This window comes from Amphiprion ocellaris, chromosome 22 (genome assembly GCF_022539595.1).
Source record: "Amphiprion ocellaris isolate individual 3 ecotype Okinawa chromosome 22, ASM2253959v1, whole genome shotgun sequence".
In the NCBI taxonomy this organism is placed as follows: Eukaryota; Metazoa; Chordata; class Actinopteri; family Pomacentridae; genus Amphiprion; species Amphiprion ocellaris.
Genome location: NC_072787.1, coordinates 17,417,881 through 17,441,822, shown reverse-complemented (window position 1 = coordinate 17,441,822; position 23,942 = coordinate 17,417,881). Strand labels below are relative to the sequence as shown.

Here is a 23,942-nt window from a genome sequence, read left to right as displayed (position 1 = left end):
GATCTTGAAAGGTTTTAAACTGTGCAGTCAAAGTAGTTACAACTGTGAGCAAATAGCTTGAAATGAACTGCCCTAGACTCCTCTGTTCACAGCTGACCATTCTTTCACAGCTGTATCGAGTTATTGTACAATGATAGTGACAAATGCGGCCCATTTTTTCAACTGTTTCCTGTTTAGTATGCACTCTAGATTGTTTTTGATAATTTGTTGTAGCCATTTATTTAATCAATTTTAATCCACTCTATAGCAGCACCATCTGAACTGACCAGACTGGTGAAATTCTGGACTGGATGGGAGACTCTACCAAGAACTCTCTCCGCTGAAGTAGTGAATGGCAGATACCCCACAGCCACCACCTGATATGAGACCTTACATTCCCAGGACATTACAAGGAGTACGCATCATTTAAGACTGACATCCTGGCCTGTATTTGCACTTGCCAGTCAAGATATGTTATGTGTTGTTCTCTAGTTAGTTTTACTTGACCGACAAAACTAAGTGCACTTTTGGATTCCCTCCCCTACCTCTTCTCCCAACTCACCTGACAGGTTATCTGGATCAAGTATGCGTGTTTCTGCCATACATTTAAAGTATCTGAAGTTAAGAATATTTCTGGTGAACAATACATGCAATCACGGCATTAAAGCAGGAGTTAAAAATGAACTGGACTGTACTGACTTTATTTTCTCACTGGTGAATGGGATGAAAATCTATTGCAATATTACAAAACAGCAGCCTATAAATAAATATATTCACACACACACTTTATACTGTATGCCAAATACTGTCAGAGCAAAAAATATTTTGAAATTAGCCGTCACTGTCAACAGGCATTTTTTTGCACATTGAAATTTGAGGTTGTTTGAATGACACCATCTCAGAACAATGATGAAGAATCTATAATACTGAACAAGTAGATCAAATAATCTCAGATTATGGGTGAGTTGAAATATGAAAAAAATGAAGTGATCTATGAAAAGTCCAGTCTTTGAAACCTGACATGTTTTGTGTAATTTCTTTGTAAATTAGCCCTGCATCCAGTCATTACCATGACATTGGCATAATGGAACCATGACTACATATATCGTTCTGGAGATAGTGGCATTTTTCCAATGGAAAATTTTCATGCTTTGACAGATACAGTGGTGGAAAAAAGTTTTCAGGCACCCTTAAAATTTTCCACAATCTCAAATATTATCATGAAATATTTGTTGGAAAGTCTTTTGTGTTTCAAAAGGTTTGACTGCATTAGGCAGACACAAATGATGCTTTTTTTGTTTATTGTTTACATGAATAACAAAACTATATTCTACCAAAATGACCAAATACTCAAAATTTCTTATTTGTAAGGAACCAATCAATTTCAAGTTTTTATTGGCTTTTTTAGGATTTGTTTCATATTATGGCTGTGACTGAACTAATAGAAATTGCATTTGAAGACCTCAGAGGGATTCTTAATGCAATATTTCACAAATGTATGAGGTGTCCAAAAACTTTTTTCCACCGCCGTATTTAATAGCAATCTGATATGCTTATGTTAGCAAGACAAATAAGTAAAAATTTCAGGCTTTTATCTTGAATTATTCTTGATATATATATATATATATATATATATATTATACATAGCCTCAAATTTAAATGTGAGAAAAAAAAATACTGAAACTAGGTCGACGGTCCACTTAAAAAAATCTAAAAGTATTTGACATACTCGGCTAATATTTCACAGATACCATTATCTATACATAGGACAGACATATTAAGTTCCAGTAAGTTGTACAGGTGGTCTGGGGATGTGACCATTCTTTGTCGCCCAGCTGCTCCTCTCTCAGAGTGCACAGTTGCAATGTACTGATTCCTGTTTTCTTTTTCTGAGCTGATAAGATGGTGTAGCTGTGTCAGTGCATTTAAAATAGCTGGGCAAACTTCTACTTGGTTGGATAAATCATTTAAAAACACAAGTTCTTATGTGCAAGTGAACAAGAAGTCCAGATCCAGAGGCATGCGTCCGAGAATACGCTCCAAACAAAAACAAAGTCTCACATGAAGATGATTTAACAATAGTTCCTAGAACAGAGAAAAACAAAGTTATATAATGCAAACCACCAATGGGATAAATGACTTAACCTGACTGAAAGACTAGACTGCCTCATTAGACACTTCTTTTAGAACAAATTAAGAGGAGGGTACGCAGAGTAAACAGGAAACAGTTGAAAAAAATGGGCTGCATTTATCTATCATTGTGCAATAATAATAAGTGTTACCTAGACTAATTCAGTTTGCTAGGTGACCAGTTTCTTTACACTGCTCTGTGACTTAACTGCATTTTCGGGCGCATAAATCACACTTCCACCCATTTGTGCGTTTATAGAATTATTACTCAACTACTCAGCTGCAGAACGTGCTGTCTGTGTGACCTTATTACTGTGCTAGCGCGGCTAAAGCTGTGCTAGCGCTGTGCTAGCGTTGTATTAGCGCGGCTAACGCTGTGCTAACGCTGTGCTAGCGTTGTATTAGCGCGGCTAACGCTGTGCTAGCGCTGTATTAGCGCGGCTAACGCTGTGCTAGCGCTGTATTAGCGCGGCTATCGCTGTGCTAGCGCAGCTAACGGCATGCATTACAGCTTACTGACTCTCACAAAAACAAACCACATACAGGACAAAAAGGATTAATACACTCACTGAAGTGCCATTGTTCATGCTGGTAGCCGTGGTTGACCCCGGTCTTGTGAGGTCAACCGTCTGCGTCACATGACCAGAGGAGCGCCACGTGATTGGCTGGGCGTTGGTTCGATTTTGGCCAGGATCGATTGTTTACTCCTGAGTCCCCCGGATGTGAACAGCGAATTTTTTGACAGCGAATTTTGAACATTGAATTTTTTGATGGTGAATTTTGAACACATCGAATTTTTTTGATGGCGAATTTTGAAGACATTGAATTTTTAACTGGTTTTTAGAATTTTGATGAGCTAAATTCAGGCATAAAAAATTCACATACATAATTTTGATGCAAAAAAATTCAAAGTAAGAAATTCAGCAGCTTTTAAAATTCAGAATCTGATGAGTCTGATTTGCTTCCATAAGAGCATTATGTGCAGCTTTTGCATCATTAAGCAGCACTTGATATTTGTTAAAGCTGCTTTCTATTTCAGCTTTATTCCCAGGTTCAAACAATAACTCCTGAATTGACCTTTTTAATTCAGCACCTTTACTCAGTTTAGATTTTCTTGTTTTTTCTAAATCTCCTATTTTACAAAGTAGTACTTTTGTGGTAAGTTTTAATTTTCTTTTTGTGACTGGGAGTGCAGCCTCACTAACAGTCTGAGATTCTGCAGTTACTTCTACTGCCTCAGTCATCATTTCACACAAATCTGCATCATTACCTTGATCATCAGTTTGAACCTTCGAACCACCTTGAGTTTCAGACATTTTTTAACCATTTGTTCATCAACCACAGTTTTTCATTTTAAAGTTGCTTTTTCAAAAGTTCACACCAATACACAACGTAAATTATGTCCATAAAAATAGTCTCTTCCTTTGAAGTAGTGTCTTGGACTTGAAATAAAGTTTATTTTACTTAGTTTTGACCCAATGCATTGGTATTTCAAATAGATAGTTGTGTGCACACTTTTCTATAATGTCCATATGTATGTGTGTGGTAGCGCTACCGTGTACCTCCTTTATTAGACATCGATCCAAAAGAATCCTTTCCTCGTCTGTCCGCCGTCGTTGCCCCGGAGTCTCCTGTCTCCGTCCGCACCCAGCCGCCCGCTGCACCGCGTCCAGACGTCCACACCTTGCCAATGGGTGGTCCACTTCCCGGCCCCGATCTCCGGTGCTCGTCGCTGCGCCCAATGCAGCCGCGACTCCTCCTGTCGGGTCTCTCCTGCGCCCTGCCGTGAGCCGTGGTGAAGATCAGCGTCGTCTGAACCACAGCGTCTGGATTACAGCTGGATCGCAGCGTTGCCGTCCTCGTCGCACAACTTATAGTTTCGATATGATCAAATAGAGATTGTTTTTGACTAATTGTTGACGCAATCTTGATTCCGTTAAGAACGCGTGGATTTCTGGCTGCTTTGACGTGTTCTTGTACTCTCTCGTGGTCCAAAAAAATAACAATTCATCAATTTATTTACCTTCAGGAGTTCATCAAAATTAACAAAGAACAAAGTCTTTCCAATAAACAGTCTTTCACACCACGCCACGCCACGGTCAAAAACAATTTACCTCTCGTTTTGCGCCACACCTGTGGCAATTAGTGTGGCCTTGAAATACACAGGTAACTCATTCACAGTGCCCCTTGCTGGTTACTCATTGAAATGGCTCCAACACACTGTAAGGCAGATTTTAATGATTACTTACTGATATCCAAATTTCACAGGAGTGTTAAAATGTTTCTCTACTTTTGTTGGATTGCAATGTTTTCTTAAATTCCAATGCCTAAAGTAGCAAAAATATCACATCTTGAAACATATCACCCTAACATATTTATTTCAGCACTATATAACTAAATGCGCTCTACTGAAATGACTTCCTTGTTTACTTATTTGTGTGCTGTCATGCAGCTTAACACTTGTGTTTCCCAGGAACTCAGTGTTTCCTTTGCTTGGAAACTATTAAAGTTGTAGCCAAAATGTTTGTCTGTCTCGTTGACGCACAGGCTGCAGCTCTCACGTGTCCAATTTTAAAGGGATTACAGTGCAAAGATGATGACTAACAGGTATTGCAAATGGAAAGAATGGTAAACAATGAAGTCGTTTAGTGTCTGAGAAGCCTTAGAAAGTATCTGTGGTGGCTCTGGCCAGGAAGTTTTGCAAAACTAAGCTTTGTCATTGTGTAAAGAGACTTGAATAAACTCTTAGACTATGGCAATCCATCACATTGAGCCTAGATTTCATGTAATAGTGTTAACTTGGCATAATGTCATATGATGGCACTGACTAATTTGAAAGGACAGGAATATGGATTGCACTTCACTGTGATCAGTTTTGTCTTTTATGTTTCTATTATTGAAATCAAAAAAGATCAGTGGATGAAAAATGGCCTCGGCGGAACATTAAGCATTGCTTTTTCTTAGTTTTATTATGAATGGGTCCTTCCTGCTGGTTTTGTCCTGTCTTCGTTTGCCAATTGTTTTTCCACTCAATGGGTCACCCACTGTGCAATTATTCCAACCCAAGCCACGAGATGCAATAAAATTAGATGCAGATGATCTCATGTGTGGAAGACTGTGCAGACTGGAAGATTGAATTAGATTTGTTGTAAAAGCCAGTTCTCTGAGCATCTTGAGTTTCAGCTGTATTTGATTGCAACAAAAGTACATATAGGCGCGTCGTTAAAGGCCTTTGTTCTTTTATTTAACAAAATACATAATTTATACAAAATATTTTTAGTTAGTGCATGCTACTGTACATATATATTACCCTAAAAATGAATATTTGTAGTTATTGATATCTGCCCTGTATGATAGTAAAAGTATGCAAATATATATACATAGAAGTACAATTTTGCATTGGTGCTTACAAGGAAATAGATACACGTTGGAGTCTTAAATGGTAAAGGTGCTGGTGTCTTGGTCTTCAGAACCAGACTGGGATTGAGTTTGATTGCGTGTGTTCAGTGCAATCTCCACTGCTGGCTCCTCGTTGGCATGTGTTGGGTGTTTCCCAAGGCGCTGTCCAAGTCGCTTAGCCGCCTTTAGGACGTGACCCCTGAAGGAGGACCCGATGAAAGCATACAGGACTGGGTTAATGCAGGCGTGGGTGAGCGCCAGGCTCTCTGTCACTTGGACAGCACGATCCAGATTCTTGCTGACCTCACAGTCCGTCACGAGCAAGTAAATGATGTCCATCGCTCGGCACAGCTTCACCACGTTGTAGGGCAGCTGGGTGAGCAGGAACACAGCCACCACAGCCAGGAGGACACGTAGGGCACGCCACTTTCGGTCTCTCCGAACCCCGACAGCCTGACTCAGTGCTCGTCCCACCCAGCAGTAGCAGACCACCATGACAATGAAAGGTAGCAGGAACCTAAGGGTGACCTCCAGCAGCTCCAAGGCAGCTTTAGCAGGTCGGGCCATGCTGGGCGGGTAGACGGGTGTACAGCCAATCCTGTGATGGGAGAGCTTCACTGTGGAGAAGACCAGTTCAGGAAGGCCAAGAAAGCTGGCTAAAGTCCACAACACGACACACACCAGGAGCCACTGTCTCCTCACTCGGGTTCCTGTCCCTGTTCTGCCGGTTGAATTTTGAGCTACAGCACGGTAGCGATCCACGCTGATGCACGCCAGCATCAGCATGCCACAGCTGAAGTTGGTGCTGTAGAGGAAGGAGGTGATCTTACACATTGCCGAACCCAACTTCCAGCCATGCACTGCGTCAGCCGCCCAGAAAGGCAGGGTGAAGAGAAGCAGCAGGTCTGAAATGGCGAGATTCAGGATGCACACGTCAGTCAGGGTTCGTAGTCTCAACCGGGATGTGTAGACCACCACTACCAGGGCATTCCCAGCCAGGCCTACCACCAGAGCCACGGCGTAGATGATTGGGAGGAAGACTCCACCAAAAGAGCGCACTGCTTCTTTGTCACAAACACTGTGTTCGTAATTGTACTCATAACTGTCATTAAAGCTGCCATCCTCATCATCGTGGTAATAGAAGTCTTCCATTGTTTTCTGTAAAGACAAAACGGAGTACAGTTTAGAGAAGCATGGGAACACTTTTCACTCTGAGCTTTTACGATGCTGTATCCTGCTGTGATGCAGTATAATCAGTTAAATCCTTTGCAATAGATGTGTAATTTGTGTTATTTAACAGATTAGGAACAGAGAGCGCTTGTAAACGATGAGCTCTTTTTTATCAGAAACAGGACAAGGGAGTTGTTTCTCTTCACTGAAAGAATCTCTCCTGCATGGTTTCCCTAAAGGCTTAAGCCCTGTCTGTCTGAAATGTGTGTGGGCTTGAATAACCCCACTGAACACAACACTGAGGGGGGAGAAATGCAGACAAGAGGCTTCCAAGGCCTCCAATTACCCTTTGAATTTGGTTAGTTTGTATTCTGTTGGATCGTAAGTGATCTACAGACTTCAGGAAATATCAGCTTCTGGTTAACTGATCCTCTAATCACAGGAAAAAAACATCCTATCAGTATTCCCTAATAAATCTGTCATCTTTTCAAAATGCAAAACAGTCCAAACCGCATTGCAAAATGATACCATCTATGTCATTTGTTATTAATGCCATTTTGCCCATCGGAGGAAATTAAATGTCACAAGTGATAGAAAATACAAAGAGAGAGATGACGATGACACCAGTGCAAGGTCTCTTGCCAGATTCAAATCCAGGATGTTGGTTTTACTGTATATGGTATGTGCTGGTTCAACAGGACATCCCATTGAAGTCAGACTTTCATCCAGTGCCATTGTGTTGTTAACCTCCCGCCTCCACTGTTGACTCCAGATGGAGGTTTAAGCCAAGAATATGAATGTGTGTGAATGTTCTTACTGTCTCACACAGAGCATTATTTGTTTGGAAAGCTACCTAATTTTCCCATGAGAAACATAACGGTCAAACTGAGTTGAAAGTGCTCATTTCACACTGATCTCATAGAAATTAATCTTACATATTTTGGATTTTCTCAGTTAACTCAGTTGGGATTTAGGTAGCTGTGGAATCCACCCGCAAAACACATTACGTGACGGATGATATAATTGCTGGCTCAGGACCAAGGCATGGCTTGCCATATTTTGCATCTCTGGAGCATTTTGGAAAATCACACTTGTTGCTAAGATGACAAGAGCCATTTTATGAAAAGTGTCCAGGTTTGTTATATAAAGAGTCATTATCTCCCAGCTGGGAGGAGCAGGAGTTACTGCTGCAGATGTTCATCGGAACAATCAGAAATATGTCAAGTATTCACTGCTGTGAGCAGCTGGGATGCAAATGTAAGGAGAGCATAACAACTTTCAACACGTTTAAACATGTTTTTATGTTGTAATAGTTGTTGTTTGAGGTTCACAAGCTACATACAGAAAAAAATAATATCAATAGCATTTTTAATCACAAAACAAATATAAATTTGTATTTGAAATTTAGCAGTTGAATATAGTGATTAAAAATGTTTTGTTGGTGTAGAGAAGTGATGCCAAATGAAACAGATCAATTTCAAGGCTGTGTACAAATATTAGAGATATAAACAAACCTTTCACAGCATTGGAAAAACATAATCATTTCAGATTTAGCCTCTGTTTTCTCATTATTAATATGTTTCTCTCGGAGGAAGGAAATTTCACCCTTGGATAAGAGATTGCATATTTTGTTGATTTCATGCAAATAAATGAAAATTATAATAGCTAAAAAACTTTGAGCAGAATCACTGAGAAAATTGAAAGTCATTCTGACAGCTGAGCTATAACCTAGACTAACAGTAATCATTGATTACTTTAGTGCCGATCAGAAACACATTTTTGACACTTATTTTTTTGTACTGTTTTACAGTAAGGAAAAAATAAGGCGACAAACACAGAGGTAAATTTAACGATGTTAAAGAGGTAATGAGGACAACTTTAGCTTGTCACATTACCTCGTTGTAGTTCCAGTAATGCCATAAAATATCCCTAAGCAGGACTTTGACTGCTACTAACACTGAAGTGAACCTTTGACTATCTAAAAAAACAAAGGAAAACACATTGTCACACATCTCAGGGTACTATATGTACATGTAAAATGTTGTTCGCTGGTTTACTCATGGAAAATGAACAATATGTATAAAAAGCATAAGGTCCTGATATTCTTTCATAAACAAGCACAACTCTGTCAGCATGTTATAGCGTAAAAAAGACAAGAAAAGTTGCTGAGTTATTAAAAATGTGACCAAGTCGTCACGTTTCTTACCTTGTGTCTGTTCTTTTTGTGAGAACTGTGAAGTTGGTATTAATCCCTTTTTAATAAGGCAGAAATAGCTGTTGTGTATCCTGAGGAGAAACGTTGCATGCACTCAGGACTGAAGTGACTAATCTGTGTTTCAGCCCGCCCCTCTCCCTCCACTGCTGACACTGTAGGAGTGTGTCCCTTCTCCACGTAGCTCCAAATGTCTTTGTGTGTTTGTATGGGCCTGTTTTTTTTTTGTTTTTTTTTTTGAGTGTGGGTCATGTTTCAGGATAGATGGCAGAGGTGGATAAAAATTCTCTAAATTCTTATCATCTGTGTGCTGTATGGCGAAAACAAAGAGAAACTTAAGCCTTTTCTCGTCTTTGTCAGACAAGGAGTGCCGTGATGGCAGCCCTTTGTTTATGTCTGAAAAAAAAAAATTGGTTTAAATGACGGTATAAAATATCTTCTGATCTAAGAGACGGATAATCTTTGGCTCATTTAAGAAGCTTACTGTGATTAGTGTTGTTTACTGGAATGCAGCCATTATTGGTTTGTTCTAGTGGGTTGTGTGCATTGTTTTACCAACCCTCACATTAGCAAAGATCTGGTGAAGTAAATTCTTCATAACGTAAAATTTATGAACTGTATTTTGGTTTTGTGTGGGTTTTCCCCCCTGAATGTTGTTTCCTTATTTCTGCTTCCTCAGAAATGTCAAGCTCTTTTTTTAATATCCCACTGTCTCACATTCTTTCTCTTGATGTGTATTACTTATAAATATATTCAGTAAAGTCAACAAGCAAATGGGTACAAAAAATAAATAAAAGAATGACTCCATCAAATTCTTTCTAGTCTGACTTTGTGGGCAAAAAAAAAAAAGGGCATTTGTTTTGGAAGTGTGGCAAACTGATGTGAGGTTTTTTTTGCTCCTTGTTCTTTCATCAACAACCGAGGGATGTTTGGATGTCACGTTCTCTGGTGTATTTTCATTCCTGTGGTGACAGCAGGACATGTATGGGCATGACAGCAGGACTCACCTTGTATCATGGACCATAACATAAGACTTATGTAAGAAATTCAGAGGAAAACCTAACCTGCCCCTGAGCCAAACGGGCTTTCCTACATGGGGTTTATGGGTGGAGTGTAAATGCCGTGCTTTGTTACACAGCACGCACTATCAGATAATGTTGGTTTGAATTTCTACACTCAGTGACTCTGTTTAAAGACTAAACATCTGTCAGATCGACTCAAAGTGTTCTCATGCTGTGATTCTCATGCTGTGAATTGTCAAAGACTGTTGATGTCTGGTGCTGCCTGGTGTCCATGTGTCCTGCCCTTAGGGGATAGTTTTTTCCAGTTGGACAGAAATTTAAACAGGAAAGCAGACCTTGGTCACCCTGTTGTGCCGTGGGCCACATGGGTTTGGCTCAAAGTGGACTCCTGACCAAGGAAATTCCTAAAATATTCTCCATTATCATATCTCAGATGAGTTATCACACATTTAACATCACATAATTCGCACTGTGTCTAAGGGTTGTTTTGAACAGTGTTTATGAGATTTTGCTCCATAAAAGAAGTAACTTTTTTCCCCAGTTCATCTCCTACAGACAAGATCTGCTTATAATAACGGACTAGAAGTTGCTCCGTGTGAAAGAAACCAACTCAGGAAATGTAAATCAACCTGTGGCTATTTCTGCTGTCACGTCGTTTATGTATCATTAGCTTTACCCTTGTCTGGCACAACAAGCAACGCATCCTTTCCGATCATACTCGGGTCATAGAATGGTTGTTGTAGCCACAAACGGCAACATAACATGAATACAAATGAACCACAGGATTTCTGTCATGTCCCCACAGGTGCTGGCAATCCCCAATGCAAAGTGGCCATTGTGATGTGCAGGAGCAGCTCTCAGGATGTTAGCAGCAGGTCAGTAGAACAGTCCTCTTGTGACAGATATGAATATGAATGTGTCTTTCTTGTGGAAACAAACATGCAAGGATTTAATTTTTTTTTTCTGTGTTTGCGCAAGAGTTTGGGCTTCTGATGTCCCGTCTATAACCGCAGGTTTTATTGTTCCAGGATCTTTGTTACCAGGATTCATGTTTTACCAATTAAGTGTCACTCTTTTGGTTTTATATCAGTTATTCTTGTGCCGCTGCACTTCTGTGGCTTTTTCTCTCATCAGTCTACCTCTGCGCTGCTATTACAACTGAAATGGACTTTGCTTAGGGCCACAGTGCACTTCCCAGCATGCACCTGCAGTTTAGCACCAACCTAGCATTCCTGCCTAAAGGTTTATATCAATCTAATATTGGCACTTGATGTCGGTTAAATCTTTTGATGGCATGCTATTGACACTCATTAATATCTCGCTCTCATCAGTGTTGAGAATATTAATGAAAAGTAGAGAAACAGCCACACCCAAGATATGTGAGTTTTTTCTTGTTTTGTCAGCACTGTTAACAAGATACACACCCATCCATGTTTGCAAAGAATGTCCTGCAGATTCTCACAGGCTGTAAAATGTATCATATTGAGAACAAAGTGGAAAAAACTGTAATTGTGGTCAAAGTATAATGCATCATCCAGCTCTGGGTGTATACTTGTTTTCCAGACATGGCCAACACAGCATGATCCTCGTACCTATGGACACACCAGGTGTAAAGCTCATCAGGCCACTCACTGTATTTGGACAGGATGGTAGGTTTATGCCTGTCACTGTATCTTCATGAGCTATATTGATTTTGTCCTTTTTTTCTCCCTATATTGTCTTCTCACAAGCAGCCTTAACAGGTGAGTGTTCTTGGCCTAATTTAACCATTTTCCCTGTTCCTCTGGTCAGATGCGATCCATGGCGGCCACTTCGAAGTGCACTTTGAAAACGTTTGGGTCCCTGCATCCAACATGATTCTGGGTATTGTTTCTGTTTCTATTTGTACTTGTTTGCACCCATTCTCAAGTCACGTGCTACATCTATAAAGCCAGTTCTTTATCGTCTTTGGAGGATGATAATGCTTTAACTTTGTGAATGAGGTCAATAGGACAGAGATCAAATTTCCTCTTTTGTTGCTCGTCATTGATAGTGCTTCTCTTTGTTATCTTTTGGTTCTATCTTGTATTTGTTTCCAGGGGAGGGCAGGGGATTTGAGATCGCTCAGGGTCGTCTGGGACCCGGCAGACTCCACCACTGTATGAGAGCCGTCGGCCTCGCAGAGTTTGCGCTGGAGCTACTTTGCCAGAGGGCTGCTTCAAGGCAAACATTTGGAAAAAAGCTGTACCAACATGTGAGTGAACATCTGCCCTAGAGCTTTGATTTCAAAGCTATGATAGTACGTGTTGAGCTCTTGCCTGCTGTTGACACCTAGTGGACACATTTTTCAATGCAGCCTGAGTAAATCTGCTCTCCTTGCTGTGCTGTTGTGTTTAGGAAGTTGTCACTCACTGGATAGCGGAGTGTCGTCTCCTGATAGAACAGACCCGCCTGCTGACCCTAAGTGCTGCTCATGCTCTGGATACAATGGGCAGCCGGGTTGCTCGCAAGCAGGTAAAGCTGTTCATACTGTTATTAAAGTTACATGCTGTCTCCATTCCAAACTAAATACTGATTTTACACGGTATACACACTGTAACTTACTTGTATGCTTTTTAGGTTGACTTAAGCAGCCCTTTCCCCTCTAAAATGTAATTATTGTTTTAGTTTTGGTGATATTCACCGCGATTTACAATCATTTTTTATCCATGTTTCCCCTTTGAGCATTGTAGTGTACATCAGTAATCTCATGTTATTATAAAAACTGATTGTTTTTAGTATTGTATTTTGCTAGTTCATCTGTGTAAACCTGCTTAGAATTAAATGTAGTATAAATTTGGAAAAAATCTTCTTTTCGTCACTGTTTGTGCTCCTTAGATTGCTATGATCAAAGTGGCAGCAGCCAGAATGGCCTGTAAGGTGGTGGACTGTGCCATCCAGGTGTATGGAGGTGCAGGTGTGTCTGGAGACTTCCCACTAGCACAGATGTAAGTTTTCCTTTTTCCTGCCACACAAACAAGAATAGAATTTAAAAAAATAAATAAATATCTCATTCTTGATGCCATTGTTCCATTTTTTTTCAGGTATGCTTATGCCCGGACTCTGCGCATCGCTGACGGACCAGATGAGGTTCAACTCTCCTCCATAGCACATCTAGAACTGAGGGATCAGCTAAAAAAGACACAGGCTAAACTGTAATGATCTTATGACTACAACAACATCACTAAATGGTAATAAGCTATTACACTGCCATGCTCGGTCAGCTTTTTAGTCTTTGCTTAAACATAAAATCAACATTCTGTGATCTCAAAATGGTTTAAGTGAACAAAAATAATCTTATAACTGATTTATAATCAGCTGTATGTTTTTACTGTATCCAACTTGAAATTAAAATCATTGTGTTAAACGTATGTCTACATCAGCTATTTAATTAAAAAAAAGACTTGTTTATTAGGAATTCTTTTTAATGTGATCTACAAAAACAGAAAATGACAGCATGAATATAAGACTATTGTTGTCACACTCTTCACGGGTGTGGTCTACCACATGGATGAATTCCATTTGGAGGTGATGGGGATCAGGACGCACAAGCACAGTATTTGTTTTTTTTTACAATATAAAACAGCAGTGGCCCCATCTATTTGATACACCAGATGGCTTGACCCATGCAACACCCTCTGCTCTTCATTGTCCTTACATTAACCTTTGGGCAGAGATCTTCAGCTGCCAAATCAGTCAATCGTTTTTTACAATATGACGCAGAGAAGGGAATAAGGGGAAGGGAGGGGAATAGGCTGGTTTGGAGGTTCAAGAAAAATATGTCAGTGTTTGCTCTTCTTTGATTTCTTGTGAGATCGGTGCGGAGACCTTGATTTGGAGCGGGACTTCTTAGCTGATTTCTTGGGTGTCCTGGAGCGCGACCTCCTGGATCGTTTAGGTGTGCGAGGTGATGAGGGAGATCTGGTGGGACAGACATACGATGCTTGTATTACATCTTTACATTTCGGTACCTCAAAACCTTATTACAGCTAATAAATAACAGGTGGGATTTTGCCTATCTTACCCGAGAGAGTGTTTTTTTAATTTGAGAGCTTTACTTTCAGATTTTGTAATGCTTTCCTAAAAATCTGCACCCTCTCTCTCTTAAACAGGCCCTGCTCGGGTGTAAATCTGCTGTTATAAACTGTTGCTTGTGCAAATGTCCTGTGCTTTAGTTTGAGCATATCACCTCACACTCCGACTGCTTCTGTGCACTCACAACATTTCTGCTTTCAGATTTGTGCATCTTTGTGAGACAACCCTGTCAAGTCTCCAATCAGTGGACTGCCAGGTATGACACAAACCATTGAAACTCTCATTTCCTTCTAGCAAGTGTACTTACATCACATCATCTACTTCTGTCCTGCAGGGCTGAATTATATTTGTATTATGTGCTTCACTACTTTTCTTGTAGGACTTTTGGAGTTAATACATATACCAGTGTCTGTAATTCTTTTTGCTATAATAGCCACATATAATAGCTGTTAGATGACAAAATTGGGTCAATTCTGTTTTCACAGCGTCCCTTTCAAGTGGTTACTGTTTAACCCGGTTTAGCAGATCACTTGCTAATATTGATTAACCAGCACAAGTATTTATTTTAATGGTGCTCTCCCTTTCTTCAGATTTTATTGGTAAAGGCATTTTTGGAGCCGTGAATGACATTTAACGCTGACACAGTTACCAGGCAACAAAGAACAAAACAGACTCAGATGTATTTCTCTGTCCAGGCCTAAACATGTTATATAATTAATGTAAAAAAAATAAAGAAGTTAAGAAATCCTTGTATCATACATTTGAAGCAATTATATTGAGGACAACATACAGTCTTAAATCATAAATTACATGAAGCTATATGCTCATGTTGCATAATTTCTCTTAATCCAGAGAAATTGTGAGCAGCTAAATGAGTATCTTCATCTTTAGTAATCTTGCTGTAGCATTAGCTGAGACTGGAGTAATATTTGTGACCACATCTTAAAAATTTTCAGCACCATTAAAATAAAATACATTTTTGAGGTTTATGATTTGGCTGATCTATGCTAGCACGTGATCTTGTGAACCTGGGTAAACAGTAACCGTCACACAGGAAAGACTGTAAAAACACAACTGACCTCATTTCTCCTCTAGTGACATGACAGGAAGACCATGTATTATGGGGCTACAACTTCATAGCTCTATGTGTAGCCATTATAGTAAAAAAAAAAAAAAAGAATACTGTTGTATTTGTTTACTCTGAAAGTTTTGCAAGACTACAAGTGGAGTGTATATACTAAACCCTCAAGGGTGGGAGTGGAATACACCTAATTACACAGTAAACCAACTGTAAGGAACGCCCTGAGAAGTCAAGCAAGTGCACCAGAAGGAGGCAGTGACTGTTTCATTGGTCAATATCATACCTGGGATTCTACTGGTTGGGAAATTTTGACAGGGTTGTTTTACCAATATCTCAAAGCTAAAGCATATATCTGAGGGCAGAAGTTATGCAAGCAGTCAAAGAGCAAGGGAGTCAGTGAAACGGAAGCAGAGGACATTTGTGCAGACAGTTTTAGAGCAGGAGCAGATTTGGAACTGAGCAGGGCCTCAGCAAAATCTGTATGTAAAATGGAGAAGTAATGCTCTAAAATTGAAAGACCGTGTTCCTAAATAAAGACAGCAAAGTAACTCCATGACTGAGTAGTAAAATTTAGGATTACAGTTGTTGTCTTACCTCTTGGATGACTTTTTGTTGCTGGATCGAGGAGAGTCTTTATGTGAAGAACGTGAGGATGTATCTTTAGAGTATGATCGGTCAGAACGTTCTGATCTTTCTGACCGCTCTGAACGGGGTGAGGATGATCGTCCTCTTCTGCTGCCGGTCCGTGTCGGACTGGGTGACCCACTGTGACGCCGCTTCCTATCAACCGCAGGGGACAAATATCTGTCAGATAGGGAATTAAATAAATCCAGTGTTTTATGAAGTACACCGAAAGCTAGAACTACACCTTCACTCACTGACTAGCTTGACACCGCACTGTAGCCGTACTGTTGTCTTACCTGTCCTTCCTGGTTGGCGTGTCCTCCTTCTCTTTTTCCTTCTTTAACTCTTTCAACCGTGCCTCAGCTTTCTCCTTCTCTTTCTTCTCCCTCTCTTTCTCCCGCTCAAGTTTCTCCTTCTCTTTTTCCTAGAGAAAAGGAAAACAACAAATTACCTCACTGTCAAGTCCTGCATTTGATATATCATCTGTGGTCGAATTTGCAGAGCCTTGTTCAATACCTTTTGTAGTAGTTTGTCCCTGTAGTGCTCCACCTGCTCCTGAATGCTCTGGCCAGGCTTCTTAGGTCTTTTCCCGGACTCTAGCTCATCCTGGAACTTCATGACTTTAACCTGTGTAAAAAAACACAAGCAGCAAAACAGTTAAAACAATCAACACAGTATGATATGATGCCACATGCTGTTTGAGAATTGTGAAGAAAATGATAAGCACCTCTATCTCTCTGAGCTTGGTGCGCTTCTCCTCATTCATTTCAGACATCTTTGCCTTAATATCAGAGTCATCTCTGATGGGGTTCGAGTAACTTTGATTATCTTCTGATCGCGGGCTCCTGTCATCATCATCACTGTCCTCGTCATCCCTTCAGAGGAGGATACGGTTAATAAACGGTGCTCTGACATATTTGCAGGGAGAAAAAAAAATTCTCAAAAGAAAACTGTCCACAGCAAAAAGAAATAAAACTCACTTTTTGGTTTCTTCTGGTTGCTCAAACATCTCCCATTTTGAGGTTGTCACAGCTGAAGCGCAAACAAAAAGCATTAAGAATCAACAGGTAGGTACATATACTGGCAACAATAATGCCACTGATACCACTGCAACTGAGGTATGCTCCATTTCATTATATTACAAGTGAATAACTTAAACCCTTAAAAGTCTCACCTTGAGCCTCTAACTCTGCCTCGTCCACTGCTTCCCATTTTGAGGGCGCTACCTTGAAGGCTGTCTCCTTGGATGCATCAACTATAATAACCAGAAAAATAATACACTGAGTCACTGTGCAGGAACTTCTGGACTGACGTCACCATTAACAACCGCATTAAACATTTCGTGTCAATCCCTGCACCACTCACAAGGTATTCCATCTATGTCCTCTTCCATGGGCTTGATAGGAACTCCATCCAGGTCATCCAGAGGGGCTCCGTCGATTGGTGCCCCATCAATGTGCCCTGCGTCAATGGGCACCCCATCCACATCCTCCAGGGGAGTGCCATCTACGTACTCTCCTATTGGAGCCCCATCAATGTCCTCAGCTACCTCAGCCTGGGACAAAGACAGTAAAAAGAGCTTCAAGCGTCAGCAGGCGTTGAAAGCCAAGCTCATATTTGATACTTATTAGGGTATTGCAAGAGTTCAGTATTGCTAGATAACTTACCTCAACAACGAGGGTCACAGGCTCCTTCTCTGCAGCCAGATTAACCAGACCCAGGAAGATATTCTGCAGCTTGATAAGGAAGGGGTCTGGGTACACAGCCCAGTCCTCCCACGCCCGGAAACATGACATCACCCGTTGCTGTCAAAAAAAAAGGAATTGACTAAGTAACCTGGGTCATTAAAAATGCAAAAATCCAGCTCATTATTATCCAGAGAAAAAAATAGGTACCTTGAAGTTCTCACACTGAAGGTGGCCTTGTATCGTTTTGTATGTTGCGTTGAGGTCTGAGAAAATCTGGCAGAGCTTTGTCTCAAAGCTATTGAGAACAGGAAGAGAGCAATTATTTGAAATTTTAGAAAAAGAAGTAGTGATCTAGTTATCCTAGACAGAAAGTAGCAATAAGAAACAGCTTACTATTTTCTGTAGTAGGACGCATTGGATACTTTGGCAGAAGAGTTGTACAGCACATCAGAAACTAGATATAACCGTGCAATCTGAAACATCAAAGAGGAAAATACAAGTTAATGCTTCCAGAATAATATTCCAGGTAACTGGTTTTTGTACTTCTCTGTCCTTGTGATAGAGGGTCAGTGTTATGCTTTGCCTTCTTGGGTAGAGGAGTCTTTAGGATGGAGAGGGATTCTGTGATACACTCGACAATCTCTTCAGCAGCTTCAGCATGGCTGAGGCAGAACAGCATAGCTTCTGCAATATCTCCCCTCCTAGGAGTCAAACCACGGAGCATCTCCTCTAGTTTGTCCCGTTCCCTGTAGAAATTAATTAATAATCTGAATTATAATTACAGTTTCATTAACAGTAATGACTTTAACCCCACAATGATTTTGCAACTTGTTACTTTACTTGTATCAGAATGTAAAACAATAAAGGAAATGATCTTACTCTTCTTTCAAGCAGCCTTTCTTGCTGCCCTCCTCCTCTTCCTCCTCTTCCTCCCCATCATCATAAGGACCATGGAGATATGGATTAAGAGGTGGTGGACGCCAAAGAGAGCCATTTTTAAACATCCTAAAGTCGTCTGTTCGCCATTTGGCTGGTGCTTCACCCTGAGAGAGTAATAAATTACAGTAAATATAAAAAAAAAAACATGCTGGACTGTGATCCTAAAACATTATGGAACTTTTTTTGACGTCATTAAAACTAACTGTTTTTATCAAGAGGAAACCAACCTGTAGTATGGAGTAGAGCTTCCACCGGTAGTATACATGTGCTGGGCTCTGGTTCTCAAATAAAAACCTGAAAGAAAAGAACAAAATTCCCAACCATCACAACTCTGCATGAACAGCATGTTAACTACTAAACATATGAACAGTCATTACAAGTCTGATGTGCAACTAAACCGACCTGTACATGGGATTGTTGATTTCTCTGTTCATGATCATGGCTTCAAACATTGGGCCTTCACGCACCACAAACTCGATCATTCGGTGGATGAGAGAGAGTAAATTCCTACAAGAAAAACACAGTTAAAGCAAACGGATTCAGACTGGACGGACTGGAGCACTTCTAAAAGCCTGCCCATTAAAGATTAATTTATCCCTGGTGATTTGACACTCACAACAGCTGCCTTGCAAACAACATAAGGCATGTTTCACTAAGAAATGCTGCACGGTGTAGCTGCAGCTGTCATGTACATTACGATATCATTGAATAGTGCTGCTACAACATGCCTGGCAGAAGACACTGCCTAAATGATTTAGTCAAAGATAATATCTGGTTATTACTTCCTATTTATTTGGCAATATGAACCATCATCAAAGACTAAACTAAGGTTAAGTTGAGACATATAAATAGACAACTGTAACAGAGTGTCACAACACCAGGAATAAATTAACCGTAAGTATGACTATGCCTCTGGGCCTATGTATGAAAACAATAAATAAATGCTAAAAATCAAAACTTGAAATAGAATGATAATCAAATAACATCTAGTGACAGTTAAACATTCACACTGAATAAAAGCAACTAATCATTTTTTGAATTGTGTGTTAAAAAAAAAAAAAGTTCATCACATTCATGCCTGTGTTCACTGAGGCTACAGTGCAACTGCTTTTAATTACACTGCATTGCTTGCAACTCTTCTATGAAATCTGCCTACGTTTAAATTTCATAAAATTAGGAAGAAATGAAGCCGTTTAAGTTGGGAAAGTAGGAGCAAGACATTGATAAGACACTGTATGAACGGTAACATTCTGTCAGTACAATGCCTTTCAATTCCCACTCATCTCCTGACTGGCGTGAAGTGAGAAAGCAGTACAGGATTCTTGGCCTGAAATAGATTAAGTAGGTTATCTACTAGTGGAGTTGGTACTGACTGAATACAGTGCAAATGGGATCACTAAAGCTCTGCGGTGACAATTTTTGGGGAAATAAATGGTGCAGGCTGCATACAGTGAACCTAAATTGGCCAACAAGACAAAGGATGTCTTTCATTTGACAACACATCACATTTACTTGTATTGGAGCCGATCGTACCAATGACGGGGTAAAATTCAGTATACTTTCCCAATCCATCCCATGATGCTTTTCAGGTCCCTCGCTGCTGCAGACAGTTCAACTTGTGCTGCTCACCAAGGCCAATGTCAAAGGTCATATATAGACTAATGCTGGCAGGTTTGGATTTGTTGGCAGGGGCCAGATTTACTGAGCTCCCGATAAAGTGACAGAGGCCAAGGGGGTAGACGGTCTGAGTGAGCAATGGTCAGAGAGCAGTTCTCACAACTACAGACCTACAATCAGCAGACCATGTATGTAGCAGAGTACCACATCACTAAAGTTGAGCATCACAATTAAATGTTCATGTATGGAGTGGAACTGTGAAAGTAATGATATTTGGCGGCTCTAAATAGCATATTTAATAAGCTCTACAATGATGTTTAGCTACATATTTAAAGTAAATATGAATGACGGTGGGAGGTGAAAGAGCAAAGTACGAAACAGACTTGTCAGTCAGTATTATTCTATGTACTAGTATGAGGACATTGTACAATTGCCTCAACCATTGCTCATCCACACTGACCAGCCCCCTGTAGCATGCAGTGATCAACTGATCAAACTTTTAGCTTCATTATGGGATGTTTTTTTCTAAGTTTGTACACCAATTTAAAAAAAGAAAAACATGTACCTTTCTGTTGGGATAACCACTTTGACTATGGCTTGCGACAGAGTCTGTATATGAAGTCACATCAGATAATAAACATAGAATGTGAGTATTGTTAAAAAGGCAACAGGTGAAAAATATAAAAAATGCATTGAAAAGTGCAAAAAACAACAATTTTCCTTCACTGCTGTCTGTTTTTCTGTTTTACTAAAGGCCAAACATACCTGATACTTTACCACACTAGCCATAAACACCTTTCTAAAACACTGAGCATTTTGCACACGCTAACAGTTCATTATACCCACACTTCCATATGCTGTGCAACTACTTACATTCAGTCAACAAGACAAAATCTATCACTTACAGAAACTAGGAGTAAAACCTGTGCTGACTACTCCTTACAAAGGCTAACATCTTACCACCACAATTAACAAAACACTGCCATAACGCATGAGAAAATCCTAGGCTGACATATCGAGTTACCTTCTCAAACTCCTCCTTGTTTTTGGGTGGAGGGAGCAGGGGGGCATTGGGGTTCTTTAGCCTCTCCCGGGGCTGTGCATTGAAGGGTAGGCCAGAGGGAGGCGGTGGGAGTGTATGCTCCATCATGGAAGGAGGGATGTAGATGGGATGAGGTGGAATGGGCACACCTTTGCCCCATCCTAATTTCATCTCAAAGTTCATTATCATCTTTCCTATAATGGGAACAAATATATAATTATGTATATAGACATACAAGGACTGGAAAGAGGACCAGTGAGTCAATTATTCATTTATTTCTAAAGAAATACAGCTTTGTACCATTTAAGTTCTTGAGTGCTCGCTCAGCATCCCTCCTGTTCATGAAAGCCACAAAGCCACAGTTCCTCTCCCGAGCCCTTTCCTCATCTGTCCTCGGCCACATGATTTTCACACTGGCCAGTGGGCCGTAGCGACCAAACTCTTGACACAGCATCTCCTCATTCATCTAAAACATAACAATACAGAAAATTAACACTTCATATATTGAATTTAAGGAAACATTTGCAATAGTATATGAACTTGAAATTAAGGGTATATACAGCACAATTTCTATAAATAAGCCTACAGGGCAAAGCAAGAGGCTCATGTCAAGCCCTGCCTTTTCACAACAAAGCTTGGTCTATCAGTGCTTAAATCCTACACATTTGTGTACAAAGTCACCTGTGGATTGATGTTTCCAAGGTACAAGTTAGTAGTGGATGGATCTCCGACATCATGGGAACCTGGCGCACAATCATCCAAAACTGCAGACACAGAGAAGAGAAAAGAATTTCCTGCTGTTGTCTGACAGGATAACACATGTTCTTGGCAAGATGCAGATATTCACAGCCACTGTATTAAGTCAAAATTACCACTGGACGGACGGTTTCTTCTTGAAGAACCATCCGCTAAAAGAAGCAGAAAAGCAGTATAAATTTTGTTTCAGGGTATAAGTGGACAAAGGGGTAGGGAGTGGAGTAAGGCGTGCAGGGCAGGGCCATTCCAGGCCAAGTTAGTGTATGTACTACAGTAAAAGCTCTTACATGAGCGTCTTCCGTCCATGCCCGAGAGAGGTTCGAAGCGACTGACACGTCCTTTCATCTTGTGTCTCTCATCCCTTTCTTCCTGTATTCTGGAGAAGAAAAAAACAGAACACACTACACTTAAGTACAAACTATGTCAAAATTATTACATCTTCTATAGTTTCAGAACTATACCATAATACTTGTCAAACTATAATTTTCACCACTACAGTCAGTTAAATCTTGAACAAATTTCTGTAGTGAAACTTACTGTTTCAGTTCTTCTTTGAAGAGCTCCAAGTTACTCTTCTTCTTCTCCTTTTCAGTACTTTTCTTCAAAGTCTGAAACAGAGAGGAAAATACCAGCAAAACATTTTTAAACTACATCAATAATAAAAGTGGCTTCTTGCTGACTGTAATAGTACTTACATGTCTTTTGTCTAATGCTAAAAACTGAGGTGGGGTTTCCAAAGGCAATATGTTTTTTGGTTGGGTCTCAAAACGTGACTTCGGCTTGTACAGTTTTCCTCTCTTTTCATCAGCAGCTGTTTCCTCTGTAAGGAGAAAGCATATGTTTGTTTCAAGTTTCACTGGTTTTGCATTAGTATTTCACCTTTCAATTCAGACGTTGCTGTTAACTGTTCTTGTGCTTTGACATGTCATGCTAACCATTTTGGAAATACACAAATCATTTTCTGTACCTTTTGTTGCATTTGCAAGACCTCCACGGACAAAGGCCTTGACTTTGCCCTCACCCCCGCCTTCAAAAGCAGCTAGAAACTCCTCATAAATCTCTGCTGCCGCCCGTTCATCTTCCTGAAAACAAACCATTATCAGTGTAAACAAAAACACACTTAAAGAAGCATCTTACTGATATTTATCAATAATAATCTAAAAACATTCTTGAATAGGAAATCCATGCTTACTTTTTTCTTTATATCATCTTGTTCCTTCTTGCTTAGGGTCCTCTTTGCCACTGCCATTTTGCCAATACTGAAAGATTTCAGTTTGCTCTCAAGCAGCGCCTGTGGATGTAAACAATGCACGGTTGGCTTTCAACAGGTAATTTATTAGCACACAATTTAACTCTTAATCAGCTGCATTAGCACATCTTGGCCACCACAAACATTACAACTGCGTCTAGTAACGTCGACTACTGTTAATAATATGAAATCAATACGTGACAGTTATCATGTTGGTAGACAAGTTTCGCGGGGTCCATTACCGCAACTCCACGCAGCATTAAACTGTAGGTTGTGATTACTCGTAGCCTGCGATCACTGCCCACATCTTAGATGGTCACTATCTGTGCTGCATTTACTGCATGTTTACTTTACTGAGGTGCAGCTGGACAACATGAAATGGATGCAACTGAACAAAATTAGCCAGAGGCCTAACAAATCGGTTATTGCTGCAGCGCCACCGACTGCATGCATTACGCTAAGCGGCGAATGACGGTTACAAGGAGCTAACGCTGGGATACCGTTAGGCCCGAGTTCCAAAATATTACCTTTCCTATTTCTAAACGCGGGTATATAACAGCCAGACTTCGTTGTGAAGACGCGCTATGTCCGTATCAGGTGGCAGCCATCAATATCCAGATAGTTTAGACTAGTCCTGCAGTGGTAGCCGATTCTTTAGCTTTGCTTAGCTAAATTAGCCAGTGTGGAGAGCCACGGTTAGCTTCAGCGCGGTAGTAGTTAGCTAACATTGTTGCGTACACTCGTAACGCTGCCCCCTTCCAGGTTGCAACTATGCTAACTAGCCAGGTTATTCAGACATAATATCATTTACACAATTTCCATTACAACAGATAAGACCTAGCTAACACAAGTACAAAGTGTAAATTTCACCTTAGCGCTAGCTTTTTGAGAGCCACCAGGCGCTCGGTCCGCCATCTTTTGTGGTACTAAAATAAAATCGATCATCGAGCAGATGATAGCGGTGAATATGAAAGTTCAGGC

At 40.3% G+C, this 23,942-nt stretch overlaps 3 protein-coding genes across 7 annotated transcripts in view; 1 reads left to right on the top strand and 2 right to left on the bottom strand.

Moving 5' to 3' along the window:
- acad11 (acyl-CoA dehydrogenase family, member 11) overlaps positions 1-15,599 on the top strand; it is a 26,868-nt gene extending 11,269 nt beyond the window's left edge. The window contains exons 14-21 of one of the 2 annotated variants that reach the window (XM_023289542.3): positions 10,718-10,787; positions 11,476-11,561; positions 11,704-11,775; positions 11,991-12,145; positions 12,289-12,405; positions 12,769-12,878; positions 12,975-13,121; positions 14,167-15,599. In XM_023289542.3, the coding sequence (XP_023145310.2) occupies positions 10,718-10,787; positions 11,476-11,561; positions 11,704-11,775; positions 11,991-12,145; positions 12,289-12,405; positions 12,769-12,878; positions 12,975-13,089 (725 nt within the window). In that variant the 3' untranslated portion in view covers positions 13,090-13,121; positions 14,167-15,599. Of the gene's footprint in view, positions 1-10,717; positions 10,788-11,475; positions 11,562-11,703; positions 11,776-11,990; positions 12,146-12,288; positions 12,406-12,768; positions 12,879-12,974; positions 13,345-14,166 lie in introns of those variants that run through there. The other variant, XM_023289541.3, reaches the window with a different exon arrangement.
- Positions 5,332-9,043, bottom strand: ackr4b (atypical chemokine receptor 4b). Its single transcript, XM_023289543.3, has 2 exons — positions 8,885-9,043; positions 5,332-6,666 (listed from the first exon to the last, which is right to left on the bottom strand). Exon 2 carries the CDS (start codon positions 6,658-6,660, stop codon positions 5,545-5,547), a length of 1,116 nt encoding a protein of 371 aa, XP_023145311.2. The 5' UTR covers positions 6,661-6,666; positions 8,885-9,043; the 3' UTR covers positions 5,332-5,544.
- Positions 13,317-23,942, bottom strand: u2surp (U2 snRNP-associated SURP domain containing). Of its 4 annotated transcripts, none has more exons than XM_023289538.3 (26): positions 23,832-23,942; positions 22,905-23,003; positions 22,680-22,794; positions 22,408-22,532; positions 22,250-22,320; positions 22,000-22,088; positions 21,829-21,864; positions 21,638-21,720; positions 21,257-21,422; positions 20,939-21,150; positions 20,480-20,523; positions 18,700-18,804; positions 18,525-18,591; positions 18,238-18,401; positions 17,942-18,104; positions 17,752-17,831; positions 17,566-17,653; positions 17,338-17,475; positions 17,036-17,225; positions 16,845-16,925; positions 16,651-16,702; positions 16,398-16,545; positions 16,187-16,297; positions 15,967-16,094; positions 15,641-15,850; positions 13,317-13,851 (listed from the first exon to the last, which is right to left on the bottom strand). In XM_023289538.3, exons 1-26 carry the CDS (start codon positions 23,904-23,906, stop codon positions 13,713-13,715), a joined length of 2,979 nt encoding a protein of 992 aa, XP_023145306.1. In that variant the 5' UTR covers positions 23,907-23,942; the 3' UTR covers positions 13,317-13,712. The 4 variants fall into 4 exon arrangements, with proteins under 4 accessions (XP_023145306.1, XP_023145307.1, XP_023145308.2 ...); XM_023289539.3 differs by having other exon boundaries at positions 15,641-15,826; positions 23,832-23,941; XM_023289540.3 differs by lacking the exon at positions 21,829-21,864.

Bases quoted from the DNA above. Each gene is read 5' to 3' on its own strand.
- ackr4b (XM_023289543.3), bottom strand. From the start codon at position 6,660: ATGGAAGACTTCTATTACCACGATGATGAGGATGGCAGCTTTAATGAC.
- u2surp (XM_023289538.3), bottom strand. From the start codon at position 23,906: ATGATCGATTTTATTTTAGTACCACAAAAGATGGCGGACCGAGCGCCT. The intron at 22,089-22,249 runs GTAAGTTTCACT...TTTCTTCTCCAG, and splicing joins TTCAAAGAAGAACTGAAACA to AATACAGGAAGAAAGGGATG. The intron at 21,721-21,828 runs GTAATTTTGACT...CTGTGTCTGCAG, and splicing joins AAGAAACCGTCCGTCCAGTG to TTTTGGATGATTGTGCGCCA.